The 24,377-nt window shown below is 42.9% G+C and overlaps 1 protein-coding gene across 1 annotated transcript in view; it reads left to right on the top strand.

Moving 5' to 3' along the window:
- The window catches only part of LOC147207971 (protein kinase C-binding protein NELL1-like), a 126,667-nt gene that overhangs the window by 49,845 nt on the left and 52,445 nt on the right, over positions 1-24,377 (top strand). Inside the window, exons 12-13 of the mRNA XM_086107672.1 lie at positions 410-538; positions 22,339-22,464. Of these exons, the coding sequence (XP_085963798.1) occupies positions 410-538; positions 22,339-22,464 (255 nt within the window). The remainder of the gene's footprint in view (positions 1-409; positions 539-22,338; positions 22,465-24,377) is intronic.

The raw sequence follows: 24,377 nt of genomic DNA, 5'->3' as shown, positions 1-24,377 counted from the left end.
GATTTGCTTTGTTTTAGATTTTTTGATTCTTTAGCGATTTTATAGCTTGATCTGCTCATTTTTTTCTGCTTTTGTCGTTCTTCATTAATAGTTTTTTTAAAACATTTTTATTGTTTTTGATTTTCTCTATTTTTTACCCTGTGTTAAAATTCAGATCAGATGTTTTAATTTGTTTTTTCTGCATATTCAAAAATCGAAGGATGTTCTGTTGTATTCTTGTCATTTTATGTTCAACGCTTTGTTAACAGCTGCGGCTGCCACAGAAGCGCGATACAAACAAAGATGTATTGTATTGCATCCCGGCTGTGCATGAAATGTGGTCACTCAAAGTAGAGTTGGTGACGGTTGTGTGGCAACTTATGGCAAACCACGCAAAGCTTTTATAGCTTGCTCTTCTTTTTTTTTTTAGGTTACGACTTCTGTGCAGAAGGGGTCATCTGTGGAGAAAACTCTCTGTGCAAAAACAGGCAAACGAAAGCGGAGTGTGAATGCAAGCGTGGCTTTGCCTCCATTCAAGGGGATTCGACTTACTGTGAAGGTAAGGAGGAGACTCCTTTTTTTGTTAGTTTTTTTTTTTCCCTGATGAAACTCCAGGACTGACTCGTGTCAACTATTTGCAAATTAACGTGAAAAGAGTGTTTCAACTGCTGTTTGGCTGAAAGAAAAGTACATTGTTGTTCATCTGCATGCTCCCCTATGGCTTCCAACTCAAAGCACCAGTGAGAATACAGTTTAAGAATCGCTATCATATACTAGCGCCTTGTTACAGCCCCCCCCCCCCCCCCACCCCGGCTTCAATCTCCATCTCAACTATCATGTTTTCTGGTTAAACTGCTTTCCCGGCTATCCTCTTTAGTACTTTAATAGCACACACATGAGACTGCGTAACAGGACAAAATCTTGAAAAGTGGGCACATTGAAGTCATCCAGCCGAACCGGAACGTTTTTATCTCAGGGTGTCAGTGTGCTTGCTGTTTACTGATTGTTGGACTTGGCTGAGCAAAAACCTTGCCTCTGGGCTCCAGAGGCTCAGACGTCTTGTGACGGAGCTAATGGTTGCGCTTGATTGAGATGCTTGGCCATGCCAGTGGCCAGATTGAAGGATTTTCTTCATTTGCTATTTTGCTGTTGTCTTTGGTTTGGAGCCACCCTGGACCGAATCCTCGAAACACGCTGAGAGCCTCGAGCCTTTCAGTCTGTTTGCTGCCGCTTGATCTGCGTGCTAAAGAGGTTTACCCAAAGCTCGGCTCCCGTCCAAGATTGTCCGACAGCCTTTGAGTGAGGACGGCAAGACGCTGATTGTCGGAGCAACAATGTAAATCGGCGTGCCGCGGCATTACCCATATTTAGGGATTTCCCTGCAGACAGCTCAACTTAGTGTCGTAAATGGATTAGCTGGGTTCTTCTTCCCCTTTCACTTTAGATCACTGCATTTGACACGACTTCTCCATCGCCTCCAAAGTTGTTGATCCCTTATGCAAGCTTGAAGCGGCACAGCAACCGAACAAATACAGTATTCAGGATACAGTATATACTATATATCCGACCATCCATCCATTCTCCTCACCGAGTACTTCACATGTATGCAAACTGCATATAGATGCGACTCGATATTGAATTGAAGACTCGGTGTTGCAGGCCTGACATCTGCACTGGTATCACTCCCAACGTTGGTGAGCTGCAGTGCGTAGACTTGGTAACGTAAGAATCTTATCTCTGTAACCTCATCCGACTCAAGTAAAAATAACATTTTACTCTGTTCCTTCAAATGGTGAGTAAGAATTCAGTGGAAACCAAATTCAAGTACTGAGTAACTGGTGAGGAACATCCCATTAGAATGTTTATTTTTGTTTGACCTTTAACCCTTTGAGGGACAGAGGTCACTACAGTGGACGATTTATCATATCAGGTTACAGGTTACCATCGTCTGTGGATGAAAGGGTTAATACCCAAAAATCTAAAACAGAGATATCATTTGTAGTGAAACCAAGTTTCAGTGCGCCACCGCCGTATGTAGAATCATAATTTTAAAAAAACCCAATTATGTTTACATTTTTAAGGTGTATTTATTATTCCTAATTGGTCAATTTCTTTGTAGTTCATAGTGTTTTTTAAAAAAAATTATTGTACAACTGTACAGTGGAATGAATGAAAAAAAATCTGTGTTAATAAAATGTTAAATTACTCGATAATCATCTTTGTTGGTTGTACCAGCGCTTTAAAACTGGCAATCCAAAAGCAGTGAAAAAACAAAAAAGGTTCCCGGTCTGCGAATGTCATGTGCTTGTCTCAACCGGTCCGTGACTTAGTATTTATTTTTTTATTCTTTATTGTTGTGTATATGATATTTGCTCCATGTACAGCACTTTGTATACAGTGGTGGTTGTTTTAAAGTACTCTAGAAATTCAGTTGAGTTGAATCGAGAGTTGAGTGACACAAAAAAAAAAAAAAAAGGTTGGGGACCACCGGTCTCCCTGCTACTTTTTCCACATTTGTACTAATGGGCTTATGATCATCTTATTATCCTCATCGGCTCTTGTTTATTCTGTCAGTGGGTTCTCCCAGCACATCTGAATCCTCGCTCAGTGCCCGAGGACACAGATGCATTAACGCCGGCGACATCTCGCTGACAGTTCTCCTAATTAAAGCCTAAAACAACGATGTTTTTCTTCAAACGCAATTTCTTCAACCTAATCAACATCATCTGTTGAGACGATGATCTGAAGATAACATCATATCCATCATTTTAAGTCTCCGTTAGACAACTTACTGTATGTACACTTGAAAATAAAGGCGGGAGTGTGTGTGTATGGGGGGGGGGGGGCGGGGTTGCGGGAGGTATTATGGGAGACTTTTGTGTTGAGTGCAGCATCCCTATATTCATCCATTGGCTTTGAAGCACATATCTTGTTCACTGTCAATCACGAGACGCATATCAACAAATAAGCTTTCACGCGCATTCACACCATATTTCAGGTCTTATGTGAGCTTTCGTGTTTCTTTTTTAATCTGAGACTAAAGCAGAGAAAAAAACCCCACGCAAACAAGGAGAGAACATATGGGTGGCAGGAGCTTATGCAGAAGGACTTTTTTTCCCAAATGTGTTTATGTAAATCACATTTTGTAACCTGTTGGGCTGTTTAGTCATACAATACGGGGGATCTGTATGTCTTTTCGTTCCAGAAGGCACAGGATTGCATTTGCAGTCCCGCTGCCCCCCAGAAAAAAAAAAAATTTTTGGGTGGACATGAGACCAGCATGCTGACTACTGCCAAGGTGAATAAAAACCTCCGAGCCAGCTCAGTGGCACGAGTGCGTGCGCTGGTTCTTTGCAAAATAAATACACACAACAGAATGTGAACTGAATTTGCCTTGAATTCCAAAATGCTTAAAGACAACACAAAATGAAACAAACTCAAGCAGAGGATGGAACCAGCCAAATCCCCCACTGTGCATCGCATCGCTAACCTGCTAACTATATGGAAATACAAGACATTGTATTTCACTTTTAACGGCCACCGTGGGTCCCTTCCATCAAGCCATTTGCTTTCTGTTGTCTGGCATCCCATCGCGGCTCTGACTCGACTGCAGAACTGCGTATTTTGGCTTGCAAAATATGCTCGTTTTTTTAGCGCCTCTGATTGGGCTTGAAAAAAATGTCGCCCTAATTAACACGTATAAAGCTCTCTCTTTGTGATGGCTTTGCTACTTCACATGCTCCAATATTCTTAAACTGTATTCCATTACACTGTCAATGTGCCCACTGTCCTTTTTTCTTTCTGCTGTGGGTAACACGATTAGGACCTACTGCGAGGCTAACACATCAAACCTAACAGGGCAGTTTGTGTTTGTTCAGCTCACTTTCATTTAGCCTCTAGAGCAGCTGGACTCACTGGCTTTAGACATCAAATGTGTCCCCTTAGCTAACAGGCTGTGGAGCGGAGCGATTTACGCTGCCCGAGATCTCGAGTCAATCTCGGCTGACCACGCAGCTGCTTTCAGCATTCTTCTTTCCTGGCCTTATTGACACTGTGTTCGTAGATTACATTTACGTTGCAGTCAATATCCAGGTTCAGGTCAAAAATTCCGCTTTCGGAATAACTCCTTGACATACGTAAGCGGACAGAATTACTCCCGCGTTTGAATATCCCGATTTAATCGGCGACGCACGGACAACGTAGCGACACAAATAAGGGTAGTTTCCGCTTGATATCTTCTACCGTCGATAAAACACCTGATATTCGTGTCACTTCACCACAGGAATAAAGCAGTGGTTTAACTCCCAAAGAGCGCTGCTATGCTCTGTCTCTGCATTTTTGCTGTGATTGTTCACCGATGATTTTGTATTTCTGGCCAGTTGCACGCTAGACATCCATACGTATATATATCTATAATACCCACACGCTGTGTCATTTTTCACCGCAGAGACAGAACATAATGTGAAAACGCGGCAGGGATATCAATGTATTTAAGTTATTCAAGTAAGATGCCCCCCACCCAAAAAAAAAAACGGAATACTGTCAGGCGGCCCAGTGATTGACTGGTTAGCGGCCTCACAGTGCATCGGTGCAGGGTTTGATTCCGGCTCCGGCCTTCTTGTATGAAGTTTGCATGTTCTCCCCGTCCCTGCGTGGGTTTTCTCCGGATACTACGGTTTATTGTGAGTGCGGGTGGTTGTTCATCTATGTGTGCCCTGCGATTGGCTTTCAACCAGTTCAGCGTGTACCATGCCTACTGCCCGAAGAGAGTCGGTATCGGCTCCGGCACGCCCCGTGACCCTTGTGAGGATAAGCGGATCAGAAACTGGATGAATGGATGGATGCTGCCAATATTCGGGTTTTGAAAGAGTTATTGACTGCATGTAAACATAATCATTGTCCCAGCCCTGTTCGTAATAGTTGCTCACTGATAGGAGTACTACTATCCAGGACCTTTAGAGCCATGAAAACTTGTATTTTCCTTTTCAAAGTTACTTGTAGAAAATTGTTTCTTCTCACAATTCTGCACCCAGTAGAGGTCCAATTATTATGTCTGTAGGTGAGCTGAGATTATCTGGAACATTTAGCTTTGGGGCAGCTGGACAGTGAGGTACTGGCAGATCATCACAGCAGCCACAGTGAGATTTCTGACGGTGGGCGGCCGCAGCATCAAACACACGAGACGGATCCATGGGAGTGCAAAGCGGCAAGATTCATATCCTCGCAGTTTGGGAATGAGCTAATCAAGGGCAGTGCCTGCCTGCAGTGCTTCTGTAGCAGGGATGAAAGTGTATTTGTGAGGTCGTGTTGATGTTATGGGATTGCAGATAAACTCAGGAAAACATGATGTCTCTGCACGAAGCGCAGAGTCTGCTTCTACTTTCCGCTAAATCTTTTCCCCGCCAAGGTCAGTCACGCATAACCGGACCATTGGAGGAGGATGGTATTGAGCCCGCCGACTGTGTCGTCATTGTCTCACAGAGGTTTCACTCATTTTGCCTGCGTATCGCAGACTCTTCAGAGTGGAGTCTTTCGTGGCCCATGATGCTGTGAAATGCAAAGGAATGTGCCACATTGATCGGGGGCAGTCGGTAATAACCCTCATTTGTCCTGATTCAGCCACAGTGATGGGAGCAGAATGATGCGACTCTCTCCTGTGGGATTGGCCAAGGCGACTGACTGAATTGTGCTCACTCGGTGGCATTACAGAGTAATTGGCTCTGTTTGTTATTCTGCAACTCAATCGGGTTCTCGGTGGGAGCCCCTCCTCTGAGGTCTTAAAACAAAAATGTAATGATAGGGAACAGTGGCATATGCTCCTCCTCACTGTGGTACATTGGAGACAGAGCTGTGGGAGGAGAGCTTCAAATTATGCAATCGAGAGGAGAGCCAATATGCGGGGGAAAGATGTTCAGGTTTCTGATGCGTCAATGTCGCCGCTGAGGACAAATACTAAGTCAGTCTTGTCTCTGTGTTCGATGGCTGAGAGTGATTTAATTACAAAGTTTTGGATGGCAACGCACTATATCCAAGTCCTAATATATCACATCTAATCTTAGCTGTTTTTTTTTTTTAGACAAAATACACACAGTGAGACTTTTATGTTGTACGTTGCATTGACTTCATATATCACACCAAGACATTAAAAAAATACAAAACACTCTGTTTATAGTTTTTAATTTTAATTTTAATTTTTTATCTAGAAGTTGGGCGGCCCGCCGGTCAAGTGGTTACCGTGTCGGCCTCACAGTGCAGAGGTGCAGGGTTCGATCCTGGCTCCGGTCTTCCTGTGTGGAGTTTGCATGTTCTCCCCGGGCGTGCGTGGGTTTTCTCCGGGTTATCTGGTTTCCTCCCACATTCCAAAAAATGCATGGCAGGCTGATTTAACACTCTAAGTTGTCCCTAGGTGTGAGTGTCAGCTTGGATGGTTGTCTCTGTGTGCCCTGCGATTGGCTGAGGATAAAGCGGATCAGAAAATGGATGGATGGATGGATCTAAAAGTTGTTTTTGTCTGACGTTGTTTTGCGACCACATCTTACATCTTCCACCTTACATGTCCAAAACCATCATCCCCAAAAAACATGTTGCCATGTTGGTTGAGCCGTTCACATTGGATGGTCATTGAGAGCAAGCCATTTTCAACACTTTAGATTGGTCAATAACAACAACAGACCCACGCGGGGACTCACCAATGCACTTTGAGCTAATCTCAATGAAAACGGATAAAAGTGAGAGGAACTGTGAGAGCAGAGCGTCTTGGAGTCAGCCAGCCTATTGTGCAATGCTGGCAATGGTCTGCTCCAGCCAAGCGCGGGCACAGGACGCTGGTAAAAAGGTCATTGAAAGAGCTGTACTAAATTACAGGTGCTGTTGCTCATTTCACTACAAACAACATGATGTTTGTACGTTTTTCTCTCCAAGCACAAGACACACGCACACACACACACACACACACACACACACACACACACACACACACACACACACACACACACACACACACACACACACACACACACACACTTCAAACTCACTTTTGGGTGGCATCCATCTTTGCCATCTGCACAACACTGACTGCATGTGTTCCAAAGCTGTCCTTGGCATCACCCCGAGCCACTTGCCTCATTCCTCATATGGTTATTTATCCCTTCTTATTTCCGTTCATTTTCCGATCCATTTTTGCGCTCTGGGGATTGCTGTGCTAATCCCAAAACCAGAGGGCTTGCCGCTCAGCATGGTCGATGGGATAAAATGCTCAAATTTCCCCTGGAATGGAGCCTAAAAGCAGTCATGCCAGCCTGCTATTAATTTATTCTAAGTCGCCCAATAGGCGGGATTGCAATTTTGTTTTATTTTGTGACCGTGAGTGATTTTTTTTAATGCATTAAAAAAAACAAAAAAACTCCCTGCTCGCTTTTGTTTATTAAACTGAGAAAATAATACAGTACGTGGTTCGCGATAGTCAATGGACCTTTCATCACTTGTACAAAATAGCATCGTGTTTTAATTTATTGTTTAGTCTGGCGCACGGATGGGATTTTTCAACCATTAACATTGCATCATAAAAGAGCTTGAGCCATTTTTAACTCTAGATTGGTACATACTTTGTAAAACACCCACAAGTGTGGACTGACCATAGGAAAAAAAATGTATCTAAGTGATGTGCACATGTGGCGGCCATTTTGGTGGGGGCAACGTTCCTTCAAAGGCAATACTTGCACTTGGAAATTAAGAGTCATAACTTGCACAATTGTCACCCAATTTTCATAAGTTTTCATTACATATCTCCCCACCACCGGGAAATTTCGCGCTTGATAAACAACATGATGTAAGCAATTATTGCTATTTTTTTTATCCCGGTAGGAAAAATTGAAGCAAATGTAAAGAAATTCAGGGACATAGGATCTCGTGAAAATTCTTCAGGCTTGAAAGCGCTTTCACTGTAAGCTTTGGGCTTCAGGCACAGATGGAAACTCCTCCTCGCTCTTCCCTTCAGCCATATCCAAGTGTTAACTACAGTGTAAACGGCAGGGGCTAATGATGATGGTCCACAGGGTGATAATGACACAGTAATATGAATGTGGATATCAGTCATCACCATCTCAGACAGTGCCCTTGGCCTCACACATGCATGGACTCTCTCTTTCTCTCCCTTTCTCTCCCTCTCTCTCTCTCTCTCTCTCTCTCTCTCTCTCTTGTGCACATAAGCACACACATGCACACTCCCAAGCGGCAAGTCTGATACTGGTGATGGATGGTAGTTACTCCCCAAATAAAGTCATCCCACTAAGAAGTATTTTCGAGACGAGACACCCATTGTGTAACTTTTGCTTCAATAGTCGCCATGTCAACGGCACATTTAAAATTAAAAAAAAAATAAATCAACTTCTACCTAAATAAAGAATAAATCCACCGGCGACGTTCGTTCGATGATGAAATGTCAGCCAGCACTCTAAAACTTTCCACTTTGTCCCAGGATTTATTTTTGCCGTCAGGCTTCGTGTCGAGGATTTTGCCTTGCATTAGTGATTATATGCTCAATTGCATCGGAACGGTTTATGGCCCAAAACCATCTTCCAGGCTGTCCTATATTCATGTCATATTTAAGTACAGACAATTAAACCTGCTAGTAGCATTCCATGCTAGTTGTCGCAGCTTTAATTGCTTGAGCGCATTTGAGATGAGCTGTGACTCTGGACAGAACCTTTTCCTCTAGCAATCAGCATTTTTTTTTCCTGTTTCCGCAGTCGCACCATAAAAATACAGGTATCTATGTGTAAATTTAACGTTTCATTTAAGCATCCTTCTTGTGGCGTGACATGACTTTCTTTGCTCCACCTATTTATATACATTGTTTTGGTTCTGTCCTTTTCTATTCCACAATAAGCAAGGGGTTCAAATACTTGCCCGTGCTGTAAAAAGCTTTCATTTACGAAGTCTAATGTAGAGGCGGCGGCAGACATAGGTTGAGATTGCCCGCTGTATCTGCTGAAAAGCCGCCAGCTCAAAAAAACAAGACGCTCAAAGTTAAAAGGCCCAAAGCTTGCTGCACCTGTGGCTCCGAGTGTGCCAACTGTGGCTGCATTTGAAGAATCTATTTCGGCTTTTATTGCAGCAGTGCAGATGGCCTGCACAGTGGAGGAGATACTGTTCGGTTAGTTTATCAGCAGAATTGTGAATTATGTGGAATCTCCAAGGAAGTCAGGGAGACAAAGAGCCGTGATTTTACGTTTGTGTTTCGACAAGATTAGTGTGCGAGTTTCAGCCCACCTCGGAGTCTTATCTTTTTCTTTTCTCGGTCTAGTATAAAGCCTCTGCAGTGTTTTGCTAATGATAATGGCAGTGACAGAGCATTCTTTCAAGCTCAAATGTGCCATGCCGATTCCTGGAGCAGGCACCTCCAGACCACTTTGCAGGCCCCAGTGAGCGCACATCGGTCAAACAAAATCACAAATCTGAAATGAGTGTGGAAGTTCAAAGCAAGTGTCACAGATCATGGCAAAATACTGCAAGATGCTTGGCAGGGACACAGAAGGTGTGGCAAATGTTTCGCCGGCACAACCTACATTCTCAGCTTTGCTACTCATCCCACAAATGCACATTCCTCACAAATGTAGCAGTATTTAAAAGGGCAATGGACAGGCTTTCTAACCGTTTGAGATTTATGGCCAAGAAGCATTGTTACAACAATGAAATCATTTTCTATGCTATGTTTACAAGGGAAAACATGTTCCTTAACCTGAGTGGGCAGACCATGGAGCTGGAAGAGAATAGCACCAAATGTACGTAGAAACAAATCAATCACCGTGCAGTATCTATCGACTACAAAGCACAGTGGTACCTTTACCTACGGATGTCTCTTCATATGAAATTTTCAAGTTACAAAATGTCTCAACAGGAAAATATTGCCTCTTATTACGAAAGAAATTTCAAGATACGAAAGGTTAAAAATACAGTATGGGTTGCTAGTCGCAGCTCCAGGTTTCCTAAACGCAACATATTTACAGCTGCTCTGCCATTGGCTATTAGCTAGCATCTTCCTGGCATCCCATTGGCTCAGAGGGACATCTACCGTGTGTGTCTATGCGTGTTGAAAGATAAATAGATCAATATGTGTCGATGCAGCGTCCTCATCGTTCGCCCCTCGGTCCCTGAGGCGTTCCCATAGTTTTACATAAATGTGAATCACCCAGAAAAAGTGTTCACCAGTCGGGCAATCGCTCACTATGCTGATGTTTGCCTTGGACATTTTCGAAGGGTTGTTAAAAGCCGACACGAGCAAACGTCCTTGGATCAGTTCTTTACAAAACGCCAGGCACAAACCACTTCTGAGAGAGAACATGAACTAAAGAGGAAAAAAAACCGATGAGTATGCAGTTAAAAGTTAAATGATCATCATTTGCATTCTTTATTCTTTGTTTTTTACATTATGCACAACTATCATTTATTATACAATAATCTACTTGTAACTTGTATTTGTTACATACTGCGAGGCATTTTTATGCTTTAGAAAACATTTATGTCTGAATTTTTGCGGGGGGGGGGGGGGCTACTTCCAAAATTTTCTAGTTCAGAAATTTCTTCCAGAACCAATTAATTTTGAAAGTAGAGATACCACGGTACATATTTTAGTTGTGGTTCTGGATAATTGAATCGAACCCTGGAAGGACGGGAGCCAGAGCAACTGATTCTCAGAGAGACACTATTCATATCTGTAAGTAGCTTCTGTCTGAGTTTTCGCTATTGAAATATGTATTGGATGGAATAAAAGAGTCTGCATGCCTTGTCCGGTTATCCAACTGATGTGTAAATATCTGACAGGAAATGGTCAACTGTTAAAACTTGCATGACTTTCTAATAGCAAGCGTGCTCCTGTGACTGAGAGTTAAAAGAAGCAGCATGCGGCAGCGATGAGGAAGAGTTGGCATCTGAGCGTTCATGTTTTTGTAAGAAAACGGAATCCATTTGACATCGTAGAGAATGCAATGTTTTGCGAGATAGCTGATGCTAATACGAAATGAATCATTCAAATGGCAGCAGCAAACTCTGCGGTACCCGCTCCTCACTGGGTTCCACAAGATTTCCGCTCCCCCTGCAGCCTCACCTTCTGCTAATCAACACCTCTGTTGTTTTTTTTTCTCATGCAACTCACGTTTTATGAGCAAAAGCTATCACCTCCGACACTCAGCCACCTCAACCTCCGCAGTACACTGCTTTCTTCCTATTCACAAGAATGTACTCGTTCTTGTTTGACTGTTTCTTTGACATTTTGTTTTGTTTTACTTTAGATTATTGCCCCCCCCCCTGTACTGTAGCAATATGATAGTAAGGATGATTTTAGTGGCAGTGATGATGAATGAGTGTCAGAAAACGAGAGGAGCAGTAAATGTTGGCAGTCGTGAAAGTGGAGCTGAGGATACTGATGTGATTGCAAACACAAAGCCAGTGAACAGATTTGAGCGGTTTCTGAGATACATTTCTTTTGTTGGTCGTTATTCACAGCAGCCACAAAATGCTGATAAAGCTCCTCAGAATCAGGCCAGTGCTGGATGTACTCAAGGAATCCTTCTATTCAGCAGTGAGGACAGTGGAATATCAAGTTCTAAACCGAATTGGTTCTGTGAGCCCATTTGTAACCTCAAATGTCCATAAATTGAGGTTTCCCATTGGAATGAATGGAAATGCAATTAATCCGTTCCAACCCCTACTGAAGTTATATTTACAGTTTTTTTTATTCAGTGTATGGTCAAAATTAAATGTAATGCAATGTAGAAATAAATGAAACACTATTATAGAGAAATAAAACACTTAAAAAACATAACGACTGTATTTTATTGCTCATTGACTCTAACTAAGGATGGGGGAAAAGTGGAGAAAGAGGGCTACAGGTCATTCATTTAAAACAAATGAGCTAAATGAAGGATGGTTAGGGTGAATGCAAGCAGAAAGGCCAGAAAGCAAGATGAGAAAGGCTGAGATGAGGTTCAGCGTTATGGTCAAACATGTGAGCACATTAGCTAAACAACATTAAAACATGACGCATTTCATGTTCACAAAATGCGCCGTTCATATTTGTTGTTTTCTCAAAAACATATTTCATGAATTGTAAGCTAAGCATGCTTGTCCAACCTGGTGGACATGTCATTAAACTCTGAAAGTAACAAACCAAAGCCTGACCTAGGTCATCATAATTCATGTATGAGACGATATATAAAGGACGCTAAATAAGAAAGAACTCGGTTTTAACTCTTTCAACTGGAAACCGTCTTTCGTAGCCCGCTCGAAGGCACATTCCTGCTAAACACTCCCGGATCATCTGCTGCACTGTTTCTTCATGAATTTGAATTGACATTGAGTGGTACGTTACATAAGCGGTGCTGTTTTTGCATACCGTTTGCATACTGGCACACTGCGTGCATGTTGTTCTGAAGGGATTGTTGGCACTTAGAAAGATGACATGGCAAATTATTCGGTGTGGCGTTTACTTATGAAACAGCTATTTATATTGTTATTCTCTTCCCCCCACGTGATGTTCTCACACAGTTTTATCGAGGGTATCAAAAAAATTCATAGATTTCATAAATGCAGACTAAACTATGATTACATTGGACTCCCAAAGTATGCATATAATAAATGTCTCCAGATTCATCGAGACATGAAAGGGAGAAAAGTGAGCGATCCTCCCACAGTTTTTGCCTCCAAAGAAAAACTTTAGCCACTTTCCCTTTCATACAGCCGCACACCGCTGTCCTGAGAATCGGAGGTAACGACTCACTGTGATTCGTCCGTTGCTTTGGCACTTAGCATTCACCTTGTGGCCGACATGATTGGGGACATTCGGACGAATGTGAAAGTCACATTGCGGTTAATAATTCACCTGAAGCCAAGCATAACTTGACAGTGATACATTTTATTTTTTTTAACCGCATATCAATTAGATTTGCCCCTTTCACACTATCCGAATGCTGTCGGGTTTTTTCTCTCTCCATGTTTTTTGTCAGTTTGTTGGGAGAGCGTTGGGTTATTAATGACACGTTGCAGTGTTTGTTTGCCAGGCTTTTTGTCCTACTTCTGCTCTGCCGTTCCTCTAAAGTGTTGGTGCCACAGTTTCCTCTGCTTTTTGTTATTTTCATTGCTTAGTAATGAGAATGTGTCATGTCAGCAGCATCTCGAATGAATACAGCGAATATCTGGAATCCCAGTGGTTCGCCGAATAAAGCGAGCCGTATTTTGAATGCATAAATGTAAAACAGATATTAGCCATTCCGGCGGGAAACTACATATCGGTCAGAAAAGTGATGACATTTGGAAAAAAAATGGGGAAGTAATGCCGAAGCTTCCCTTGACGACTTTGGCTTGCCAATATATTTTTTCTGCAGCTGGATTTTCTACAGAAGCGGTATCATTTAGAACATTGCCATATTTAAAACTTCAAAAGAGAGCTCCTGTGATCTTTTTTTTTTTCTTCCCATACAGAGGCGGCATCATTTAAATTAGGGAAGCACAATATATCCAAAGGCGGCCCGGTAGTCCAGTGGTTAGCACGTCGGCTTCACAGTGCAGAGTTACCGGGTTCGATTCCAGCTCCGGCCTCCCTGTGTGGAGTTTGCATGTTCTCCCCGGGCCTGCGTGGGTTTTCCCCGGGTGCTCCGGTTTCCTCCCACATTCCAAAAACATGCGTGGCAGGCTGATTGAACACTCTAAATTGTCCCGAGGTGTGAGTGTGAGCGTGGATGGTTGTTCGTCTCTGTGTGCCCTGCGATTGGCTGGCAACCGATTCAGGGTGTCCCCCGCTTACTGCCCGGAGACAGCTGGGATAGGCTCCAGCACCCCCCGCGACCCTAGTGAGGATCAAGCGGTTCGGAAGATGAATGAATGAACAATATATCGAAAACAAATTGCCATTGTGATATTGCCGCATGCGATGCAGAATGCAAAATACGTGCAATAAATTCAAATGGAATTGGATGCTTTTCATCTAACTTTGACCAATCAGATGCAACTTTAAATGTACAATACAATACATCTTTATTCATATCGCGCTATCACAACAGGTGGAACAAAACGCTTTACATAAAAGTTAACATAAAATAACAAAATACGATATAATACAATACACTGGACGCTACACAGCGGTAGCGTCTTGGGACAAAATGTGCACCGCCTTCCAGTTGGGAAAACCGTATCGAGGGGCATAACTAACACTAAAACGCTTCATTAGATATGAATAATTAATATGTTTCTGCATGAACAAATTTATTAATTAGATACCTAATAAAGATTTAATTTCATCTAAAATATCGCAATAATATCGAGATAGCAATATCATGCAGCCTTACTTTAAATATATCAAAGTTATAATCGAATGGCATCTTTGAGGATCTTGACGCCAGGGCCGAGTGTCCTCCTTATTTATTTATGTATATATTTATCTTTTGTAGAAATCAAAATATGGTCACCATGTGGTTATTTCGTGTTTGTATTTTCTGCACAGTATTATTGGTTAGCACTATTTTCAATCATTTCTCGCGCGAGCGCAATGTCAACCGGATGTCATGTCTCCGCGGTGGCAACTTAAACGCCAGTAAAGGGTATCGGGTGTCCATGCCGGTTTCGTAACAGTTTACACGGAGAAAACTGAAAAACAGAAAGCAAAAAACAAGTCAAGCCAAGTTGGCCTCGGAGGAGGTGTGCTTTCGCACTACAATATTTCATCCGTATTAGCTTCTCTCTCACCTCCATAAACTAGAGGTTGAGTTGGTGGGGTTTTTTTTTCTTTCTTTCTTCCCTTAAGATTTTTGCTGTGGAACACTCAAGGGTGAAGTGTTCATTTGTGAGCAGTATTTTGTGTGCTCATGCTATCAGCAGCGTGCCCAAGAAAATCCTCGTGCGGGTTCAATGGCATGTGTGTGCGTTAATTGTGCCAGCCTGTTGTCCCGTAGTTACACTAGTGATGCTTCAAGTGCGTATATATTTCTCGCAGTTCACGACCATTCGATCTACCGCGGTGATTTTGAAAGCACACGCTGGGGCGACACACACACACACACACACACACACATGCTAACAAACACATAACATCACCTCAGTCAGCCATGTGACTTGCGTGAAATGTTCCTCTGCCGCAGAGCAGGAGCACATCTGACAGTTGCTCCCTGCGTCCCGTGCCCCGCCCCCCACCGCACTTCTCTTCAGTAGCTCCATGAGATATTTATAAGCATTTTGATAGTTTTCTTCCACTCTCTATCATCCGAGGTGAATGCTGTCATGTTGCATTAGTCCAAGAACCCCCGCTGCTGTTCTCCCGCTCGGCCCTGAAGATCCCAGCACACCCCACACTTCTTTTTAGACCGCTATAGAGTTCGTTGTGAATTATTAACAGCATTAGGCAGCAGCCGCGTCCTCCCTGGCCGAGCGCTTCTCGCTTGTTGTGTGCCCCGCGACTGGCAGACAACCGGTTCAGGGTGTCCCCTGCCTAGTGCCCGAAGACGGCTGGGATAGGCCCCAGCACCCCCCACGACCCTTGTGAGGATAAAGCAGATCGGAAAATAGATGGATGAATCTAAAAGGGTAAATGGTACCGAAAGGAAATTGGGTTTAAATGACTTTTTTTTTTTTTAACGTTTTGTTTTGTCAGTGGGCGTACCCGGACGAGCTCGTTGCGCTTTGACACATTTCGACGTTCCTTTCACTTCGGCGTATGCATCCACATACACACGCGTACTTGTGCGGACGGCAAATGGGGTTTGCCACTGACTACGGGAGATGAATGGTGATGTGCTCACAATAAACGAGGTGATTTCCGTGATGAAATAGAGCGATAAAAAAGGCACAGGAAAAAGTGCATTTCCTCTGGTTCTCTCTCTCTCTCTCTCCAACTCTGCTGCTTTGTTGGCCAACCATTCATCACGGGAGTGATGGAGGACACATACACACAGACAGGAGATGAAGTGGAACCTGAAATCATCTCGAGTAAATCGGCCTTAAGTTGAGTGTTAAAAATCTGTCTCCCGCAAGCACACGTCTGCCGGGTGACCTTGAAGTGACGCCGATGAGGAACAAACCGGTGTGTTGACTCTGAAATGATGAGGAGTGAACGACGCGACCGTGGAATTGTTCAGAGGTGAAAGACAAGGTCGTGTTGGCAGCATCTATCTTTTGACACTGCTGGGCACAAAGTTGGAAATCGATCGATTCATTCTCTCAGTTTCTCTACGTGTTTGGATGTGCCTTATCAAATTTTAATGTTTTTTTAAACTGTACTGGAGTTATTATCATGCTTTGCCATCACATTTAAATCGACTCTTGATGAACGGCAGTAATTCTGGAAAGTCAAAATTCTGCCTTTAATGTATAATATTTTTCATTCTTTTTAGGGCAGTTCTACAGCACTGAAAATTAAATTGTTGCATTAAGTAAAATGTCAATATAGTTCGATGGACATTTATCTGCCATCTGGTTCTAAAAATGCACTGTGGAGGGCAAGATTTCCACTTGAGGATTTGCAAAATGAATTTGGAAAAGTTAGATGAGCTGAATAGAAACACTTTGTACATACGAGCCACCATTTTTAATGCAATACAATACATAATGAATGAAAGTTGGCATAGGCTCTGCTAAAAGAAAAAAACAAAAACAACAACAGTCTTTCAGCGGATGGGAACCTTGAACAGATTTGCAAGGTGACATGTCGCATGTCAAGACAGACTGCCCGTACCGACCCTACTTGGTCATCGGGCTGCTCGAAGGCCTGCCATAACTATCAAGTGCACAAAGCACGACGTCGAGGATGTTGCACACTCACAAGCAACAAAGCTCCTTACAATTGCTCTGCTGGTTTCTCACTCCTTGGTTAAGTCATTCCATGAGAAAAGCTGGCGGGGTCATGAAAAAAAAAGACCAGCGAAATGGCTGTACACACGCCTGGCTGAGCGCCCCCCTCGCACCCCCTCCAGTTGTGCTGTCCTGCCCAGATTAGGCGACTCCCTTCGAGGACGACAAAAGGTCAGTGCCTGAATTGAGGATGAGAAAGAACCTCAGTATGGACCATTTACAGCAAATCACAGAGGCAAAAAAAAAATGGTGAGACCAGTATTGAACATCCTCTATAAGCAAAAAGTACAACTAAGCCCCACCGCATGAACAACACGACCAAATGCGACTGAACTGGACAACCGCAAACAAAATGACAGTCAGCGTCTCCTGGAAATAGATCAGTCCTGGCAACTGATCTTCGCCCTTCAGGTACTTGAGGAGAGACAATCTGACGTCAGTTGTTTGCTCACGTTGACGCAAGGTGAACAAAGATAGAGTTCACGATGTCCCCAAAATGTCATCACCTTGTCCGGAGCTTGTCGTCATTCCAGAGAATCAAGTGAGGCCATATTCCCCTTCCAGGTTCGAAAACCTCAGTCGGGTTTGTGTGTCATTTCCATGCCGTCAACGATATCTGACCAGATACGAGACGTCACTGCCGGCTGCGAGGATTTCTTTCCCACCGACGCAGCTTATCTATTTAATTGCACTTCATGTTTAAGCACTGGAGGAAATCACATTCCAAGTGCCTCCTCCTGCTGTTTGCGCCAGCGGCGTATTCCGTTCCACGCGCTTCGTTTCCATCGCCGTCCTTCAGACCGCGTTGAATGTCAGCCGCTCAGGGGCATCAGGTTGGTGTCTCAATTATAAGTTGAGAATGCTTCAGTCTTTATGGAGACCGTGGCATCAAATGCAGGCGGCATGCTGACGGCACTTTGGTGAGCAGAGACGACGATGGTGGCGGAGAGCCAAGGATAAGCTACAAGGTCATATCGAGTGGAGTCGAATGATGTGTGACCCAAACTTGTGCTGTGGTTTACTCGCCTGATTGCTGTGCAACTGAAGTGGGAGTTCAGTCCCCACTTATGATCAGTTATGTTGGAAAGTAACGCGTCACTCCAACATATACAGTATATTTTTTTCTTTTTACAGGAACAACTCATCTAACACGTGCCTTTTCTCAGTAAATTTATCTGACTACAGTGACTTTGCAAAGTTACAATTTGTTACTCTGTGGCAGGGGTGCCCATTACGTCGATCTCGATCGCCCGGTAGCTCGTGGCATGATCCCAAGTACATCGTGAGGGGTGTAGAGGAAAAAAAAAACCCAAACATTTGTGTGTCTCTGTGCATGTTAGTAATATATGTATGTATATATGTAAAGCCCCCCCCAAACCCCTTCCGTTGACTAAATAAGAGCCATAAGAACAATTAGTGCTATCCAGGAAAGGTTTTCCATTTTTCTCCCTGTGGGTCAACAATAATTACCCCCCAGCCCCTACAAAAAAAGAAACAAATCATGATGGTGTAGTTTCCACAAATCTCCTTATGTTGTTCACAAATCTTTTTAAGGTAGTGCAAACGGTCAGCCTGCTGCAAAGATTCACAGCTGACCTTTCAGAAATCAAGATTTGTGCAGTGGTGCAGGACTAATCGGCGAAGACAGAGCAAGGAGGGAGTTCTCAATCCAAGGGCAGTGGGTTGTTTCAGGCGGATCGCTGCTCTCGTTTCTTCTTACCGGTATGCTGAGTGTTCATGCCAGCACACTGAGCCAGAGGTTCAACGTTCTAGAGCAGGGGTCAACGACCTGTTTGAAAATAAGAGCGTTCGCATTCTGCCTCGTCAACTATTTATTATGCAACATGTGTTCCCCTCGAAAGACGAATGCCTGTCGTTGGTGACATTTCAAATGCTGTTTTCGTTCCAGACACATTTTTGCGTCTCTTGCACAGTGCACAATGAAATTGGGTCTACTGTCTCACATTGGTGCCAAATTCATATGCTCAAAAGTTTAAATACATACAGTGACACATCTTAAATTTAGAATAATGAGTCAAAACGATGCAAATTAAACACAATGTAAGTACCGTATTTTCCGCACTATAAGGCGCTTCGGCATATAAGGCACACCTTCAACGAATGGCCGATTTTAAAACAGTTTTTACATATAGGGCACACCGCATTATAAGGCGCATAGACTAGAAGCTACAATTGTGGCTGCGGTTACGGTATGCATCCAGTAGATGGAGCTACTCGAAAAGGATTACAATACAAGACAGCTTTATTTATATCGAGCTTTCACAACCGTTTTGCAATTGTAACAAAGCGCTTTACAGAACATTTAAAATACTACGTCCAAGAAATCAGAATATCGATTCTTATACGAGGCGCATCGGATCATAAGGCGCACTGTCGGCTTTTGAGAAAATTGAATGCTTTGAGGTGCGCCTTATCCTGCGGAAAATACGGTACATTGGATTTATATATTCTCTTATCGTGATCACTGATGTGTTAATCGTTGCAGCCACATATCCAGTAGGGGGCTGCTGGGTGCCTTCTTGAGACAGCGGGTGCTGTAGAGGTTGTTCAAAGGACGGGAGAGGTTGACCATGGATTTTCTGTTCACGGTTCATGACACTTCTTAGTTCCCTCCTGTGTGCCACGGCGCAGCTGGCAGTGCTTCAGCGCGCTCTCGATGGAGGCGGTCAGCAGCTGAGGGTGCTCAGAAAGTCAAGACGCTGAGTTGTTCAAGTTGAGTCCAGGTGTGCGTCCGGAAACCTGCGGTCAAAGAGACCAATCACGGCTCATTTGTTTTCCGCGTGATATACAGCATCAATCAGATGATTCTGGTTTGCCTTTCCGATTGTTTTTGCCGCACGGCGACATCACTTATGCAGAACATACTTTGGGAAAACTCAAACATGCTTTGATGTATGCTGTGTCTTTGTTTGCAACCCGGTGTGCAATTATCAACTTGACACACCCCCAAACATTTCTGTTGCGTCTGTCAGATGTACCCTGTCACAGTTTCGGTTGTCAGATGTGTGAAAAGTATGTCAGAGTGCAGTGCGGTGAATAGCCAATCTGCAGACTGACAGCTCGGTGAAACCTCCCCTCGCTTACTCTCCAGCCAAACTCTCCCTCCTCGATATGCATCCTCCGAAAGGACAATGGTGCCGATAAGTGAGGCGTCTCTCTCGAACAGCTCTGTCTAATTAAGTACGCAACTGTTGTTTATCACCTCCCATTCCAAAAGAGGACGCGTTGTGCCAGAGAGGGCTCGCTGTCAGGCACAGCATGCTGATGAGGTTTTTAGTTTTGATGTGTGGAAGGATAGCAGGGTCTTTTCATTCGTTTGAGACATTTGATGTCTTTGCAGAATGCTCCAACGGAGACTCCTCCGTTCAAAACAATCAGGCCCAAACCGCATCAAAATGTAATGTTACTTGTTCTTTTCAAGTTTGAAGCGTGGGAAGAATGAGGAAAAACACAGGCTTTCTTTCATCCGTCTGTGTGGACGCTAATGTACCAGTATACCACTCAGAGCATCGGTAAATTGTAAAGGGCTTGAATGGAGTCCTTCTTAAACGGTGGGGCGGCCCCCCCGGTGTGATTTCTTTTTGTTAGTTTTTTTTCTTCACTGTATTAGAATGAAGTGTAATTGCCTGTGGCAGTGGTGCTCCAATTTTCAGAGTTAGCTCTAAGGGGGCCCCCCCTTTTTTTTTTTTAAATGTACCAAACACACACACAGCACAGTGCAGTAGATATGAAACCCCGTCAAGACACCATGGAAAAAGATTTAACACTGATGAAAAAAGTGAGACTAAAAAATAAAGTTCATTTTGTTGTTCTTTGTTAGTTGCTCAATATTTCTTTTTTTCTATACTTTTAATCAGGATACAGTGTTCTACAGACGTGTACTTATAACAACCTGCTGCGCCGAAAAAAAATGTTGTGCTGCATTTACTCAGTTTTGTTTCGTCAAATGGTGACACAAAATAAAATTATCTGAATCGAGATGTATTTTTTCAGTACACTATACATCTACATTTATAATTGATCTGAGTACAGATGATTTTAATAGGCACAATCACTTGATGAAATACAAATGAGTAAATTCCACATCTTTTTTTTGTGCTACTACTCAAAACTATAAAATATTGCTGTGCTCATTGGCAATGACTGGGAATAATATTTTTAAATGTAATTGCAAAACCATGTTGTTGAGTGTTGTGTCTTATTTTATTTATTCGTGATGAGTCCATTAATTGAAATCAAAAGGGATTATATGTCTGCTCTGGAAGAAATATCAAACGCGCGCGCGCGCGCGTGTGTGTGTGTGTGTGTGTGTGTGTGTGTGTGTGTGTGTGTGTGTGTGTGTGTGTGTGTGATACTCTGCCAGCTTCAATTATCACACTGCATAATTTTTGAGTGAGATTAATTTCAGTGTAAATAGAAATAAAGAGGGTGACAAAGAGAGGTCAAAGAAGAAGGGGAATGCAAATTGCCGGGGCAAATCCCTTCACTGTGCATCAAGAACACGAGCAAAACAAATTGCGAAACGTTAATAATTGAGACAACGGCAAAAAAAAAAAAAAAACAGCCAGCAAATTATGCCTTTATAGCAAGGTAATGATCTACAAATGTGTTTATCATACCTGTTTTGCAGAGTGATGCAACAGTGTTTGGAAGCATCAAACAGATGAAAGCAAACGAACTGATAAACTGCACACCATCCTGCCCACAGACACTCACATTGACACAAAGAGGGTGGTGCCATCACACACAGACACACAAGTCCCATCATGTCTTATTTTTAGCTGTTCTCCAGTCCTGACCTACATCACTGCCTGAATAAAGCGGCAGAGATGTAAGAACGAGCAGGGGGTGATGGGAAGAAACAGACACACCATGCTGAGTTAAAAAAAAAAAAAATCCTTCCTGTGTGAAATGACAGTTCCATTTCTGTCAGCGGCCCCCAAAGAGGCAAGCACGCATTGGACACGATAAAATAGCGTGCAATAGCAAAAACCGGGAAGCCGCGTATGACCGAAAGGTGAACTAAACCTAAAGATCTTTAGGTGATAAAACCTAGAAAACAGGTGAGCTGTGATGTTTGCAATGCGAGCCCAAAGGCCCTTGGACGATGGTTTCGGTTGTCTGCAGAGGAGAATGTCGACATTTCTGCCCACTGAGATGGCTGAAAATGGGCGGATTAATCTATTTAGATATTATATCGCCGCAATAAATAATGACAAGACCATCTTTAGACTAGTGCTGATAGATAAAATCTATTTTTGCAAGAAACATTTTTGACTTGAGTTCCCCTTTACTGTGCAACCTACACGCCCCAAGTGTAATTTTTTTGTTTGTTTTGTTATTATTGCCAGGACTGTTAAAAACAACACTTGCATGATGCCATCAATGTTCATGTGTTTAACTCATAATTGTGGACAAGTATAAGACAATTTGACCACCTGTAGTAGAATGAGAACTGAGTAGTTTTCATCGCTTTTAATCGACTGTATTTGCTTTTGTTCTCAGATATCGATGAGTGTGCAACCCAAATACTATACTGCCAGTCCAACACGGTGTGCGTCAACCTTCCCGGCAGTCATCGCTGCGACTGTTTGCCAGGCTTCACCCGAGTGGATGAATATTCCTGCACCGGTAGGTCTGTTTGGTGATACTCACATTTTAAGAGCCAGGAAGACTCACTCTTATATGAATGGATATTGATTGTGCGGGTTAAGTTGCGGCCTCTTTCCTGCAGATTCACTGTTTTGACTCTTTCCCGAAATTCGGTCTGGTCAGGCACAGTTGTGCACTTTATAGGAGATTGACTAGTCAGAGATAGGGATCAGTATTGTTAAGACGATACGATAACTCTTAACAAGACTGCTTCTTGATCCGCTACTTTAGCGGTATTATTATCAGGTCTTTTTTTTTTTTTTTTTTTTTGCTTTGAAAAGAACAATACCAAATATTAAAATGAACCCTTCCTTATTTTATTTACATAAACAGTATATAGTTAGAGAGCGCTAGCTAGCTAGCTAGCTGGCTAGCTGGCTGACTGGTTGGCTAGCTAGCTTTTTTCCCTATCTGGCTAGCTAGCTAGATAGAATCTTTCTACAAAATAATAATAATAATAATAATAATAATAAAAATAATGAAAAATACAGAAAACAAATCATTATTATACTTTGCATTTACATTTACATTTTAAAAAGGTGAACTTTGTGTCGAGCAACAAGATTGGAACAAGCAATGTGGCTGCGAAAAGCACGTCTGTGAGTTGGGATACAAATGTTCTATTTGTCTGTTTAACCGTGGAGAACCCACGGGGTCAAATTTGACCCCTATAAATTCTGCTACTCAAATGCTACCCTTAAATCCCAAAGGGTCAAATTTGGCCCTCATCCTAAATTAGGATTAAAGCATTAAATATTTGGAAAAAAACATATTTTGGTCTTCAGTGAACATATAGCAGGCATTTAATGTAAAATTTATCATTTTCCAAAGAAGAAAACGGTTCTTGGGTTCTCCAGGGTTAAAACTTCCTCCAGACATTTTAATGATTGCTTGCACTTGTGTCAACATGTGCAGTGTCACCATCAACCAGACGTGGACAGTTTACAAATTTTTGGTGGGCCGTCATTTGTCATCTGTCAGTGTGGCCTGGGCACTTGACCGCCATCGCCAGTCCGTCAATTTTTCAAGACGAGGCACTTGAAGTACACTTGGCAGTTGTGTGCTGACTGGCATTTCACACAAGGTCGAATGCGATCGTTGGTGAAGACAATCGCCAACGTCTACTGTAAATGAGAGTTTGAATTTCAAAAAGAAGCCAAATACAGATTCAACAAGCCATTTTTGATTGCTAGCCATGTTTATAATAATACCACACCATCATTTTGTGATTTTTTTTCCTTCCACCCACTTCATACTGTGTTTTGTGTCTGTGAAAAGAAAAGCATGCCTATCACTTCCTCACCACTGCTCTATAGCTTCCCCACCTGTGTGCTAATTGCCCGAGGGTGGTGCAACAGCAGGTCGGAGAAAGAGCGAGCTCCTAATAGTGGCCAGAGGAAGTGCGGGTCAACCATCAGCTGCATTCACAAAGGCGAGGGACTGACTGCAGTGCAATTCTGACGTAGTGCAGAAAATTGGTGGCTTGCCAGAATCATATCGTATCATGGCTCGGCAAATTTGATGATGAATTATTTGTGATCTGAAATTAAAGCCTGCAGAAAAATAAAAGGAATTGATTTTGATGAATGCAGCCATTGTGAGAAGTGATTGCAGTCATTCAGCTTGTCCACACTTACTGTGGAGACGAAAAATGTAATGTCTCCTCAGTGGACAATGATCAACAAATAGTGTATATTTGCTTTGTCCTCATGATTGTCACGCCATGGATTAATCTAGAGCATGGGCCCGTAGGTAGGCTACTGTGTCAGATTAAAGCAGGTTGTTTGCGCGCTGTTCTTCATCACTGCTTCCTTTTTTCCCCCTTTCTTGCTCTCTTTCTCTTCGTGTACTTTAATTAGCTCAGTCTTGGCAGGCACGCAGAGACAAGGTAT

This window comes from Hippocampus guttulatus, chromosome 3 (genome assembly GCF_054856545.1).
Source record: "Hippocampus guttulatus isolate MCC_2025c chromosome 3, RoL_Hgut_1.0, whole genome shotgun sequence".
NCBI lineage: Eukaryota > Metazoa > Chordata > Actinopteri > Syngnathiformes > Syngnathidae > Hippocampus > Hippocampus guttulatus.
Note: the sequence above shows the minus strand (reverse complement) of the source record. Positions and strands in the feature narration are given on the sequence as shown.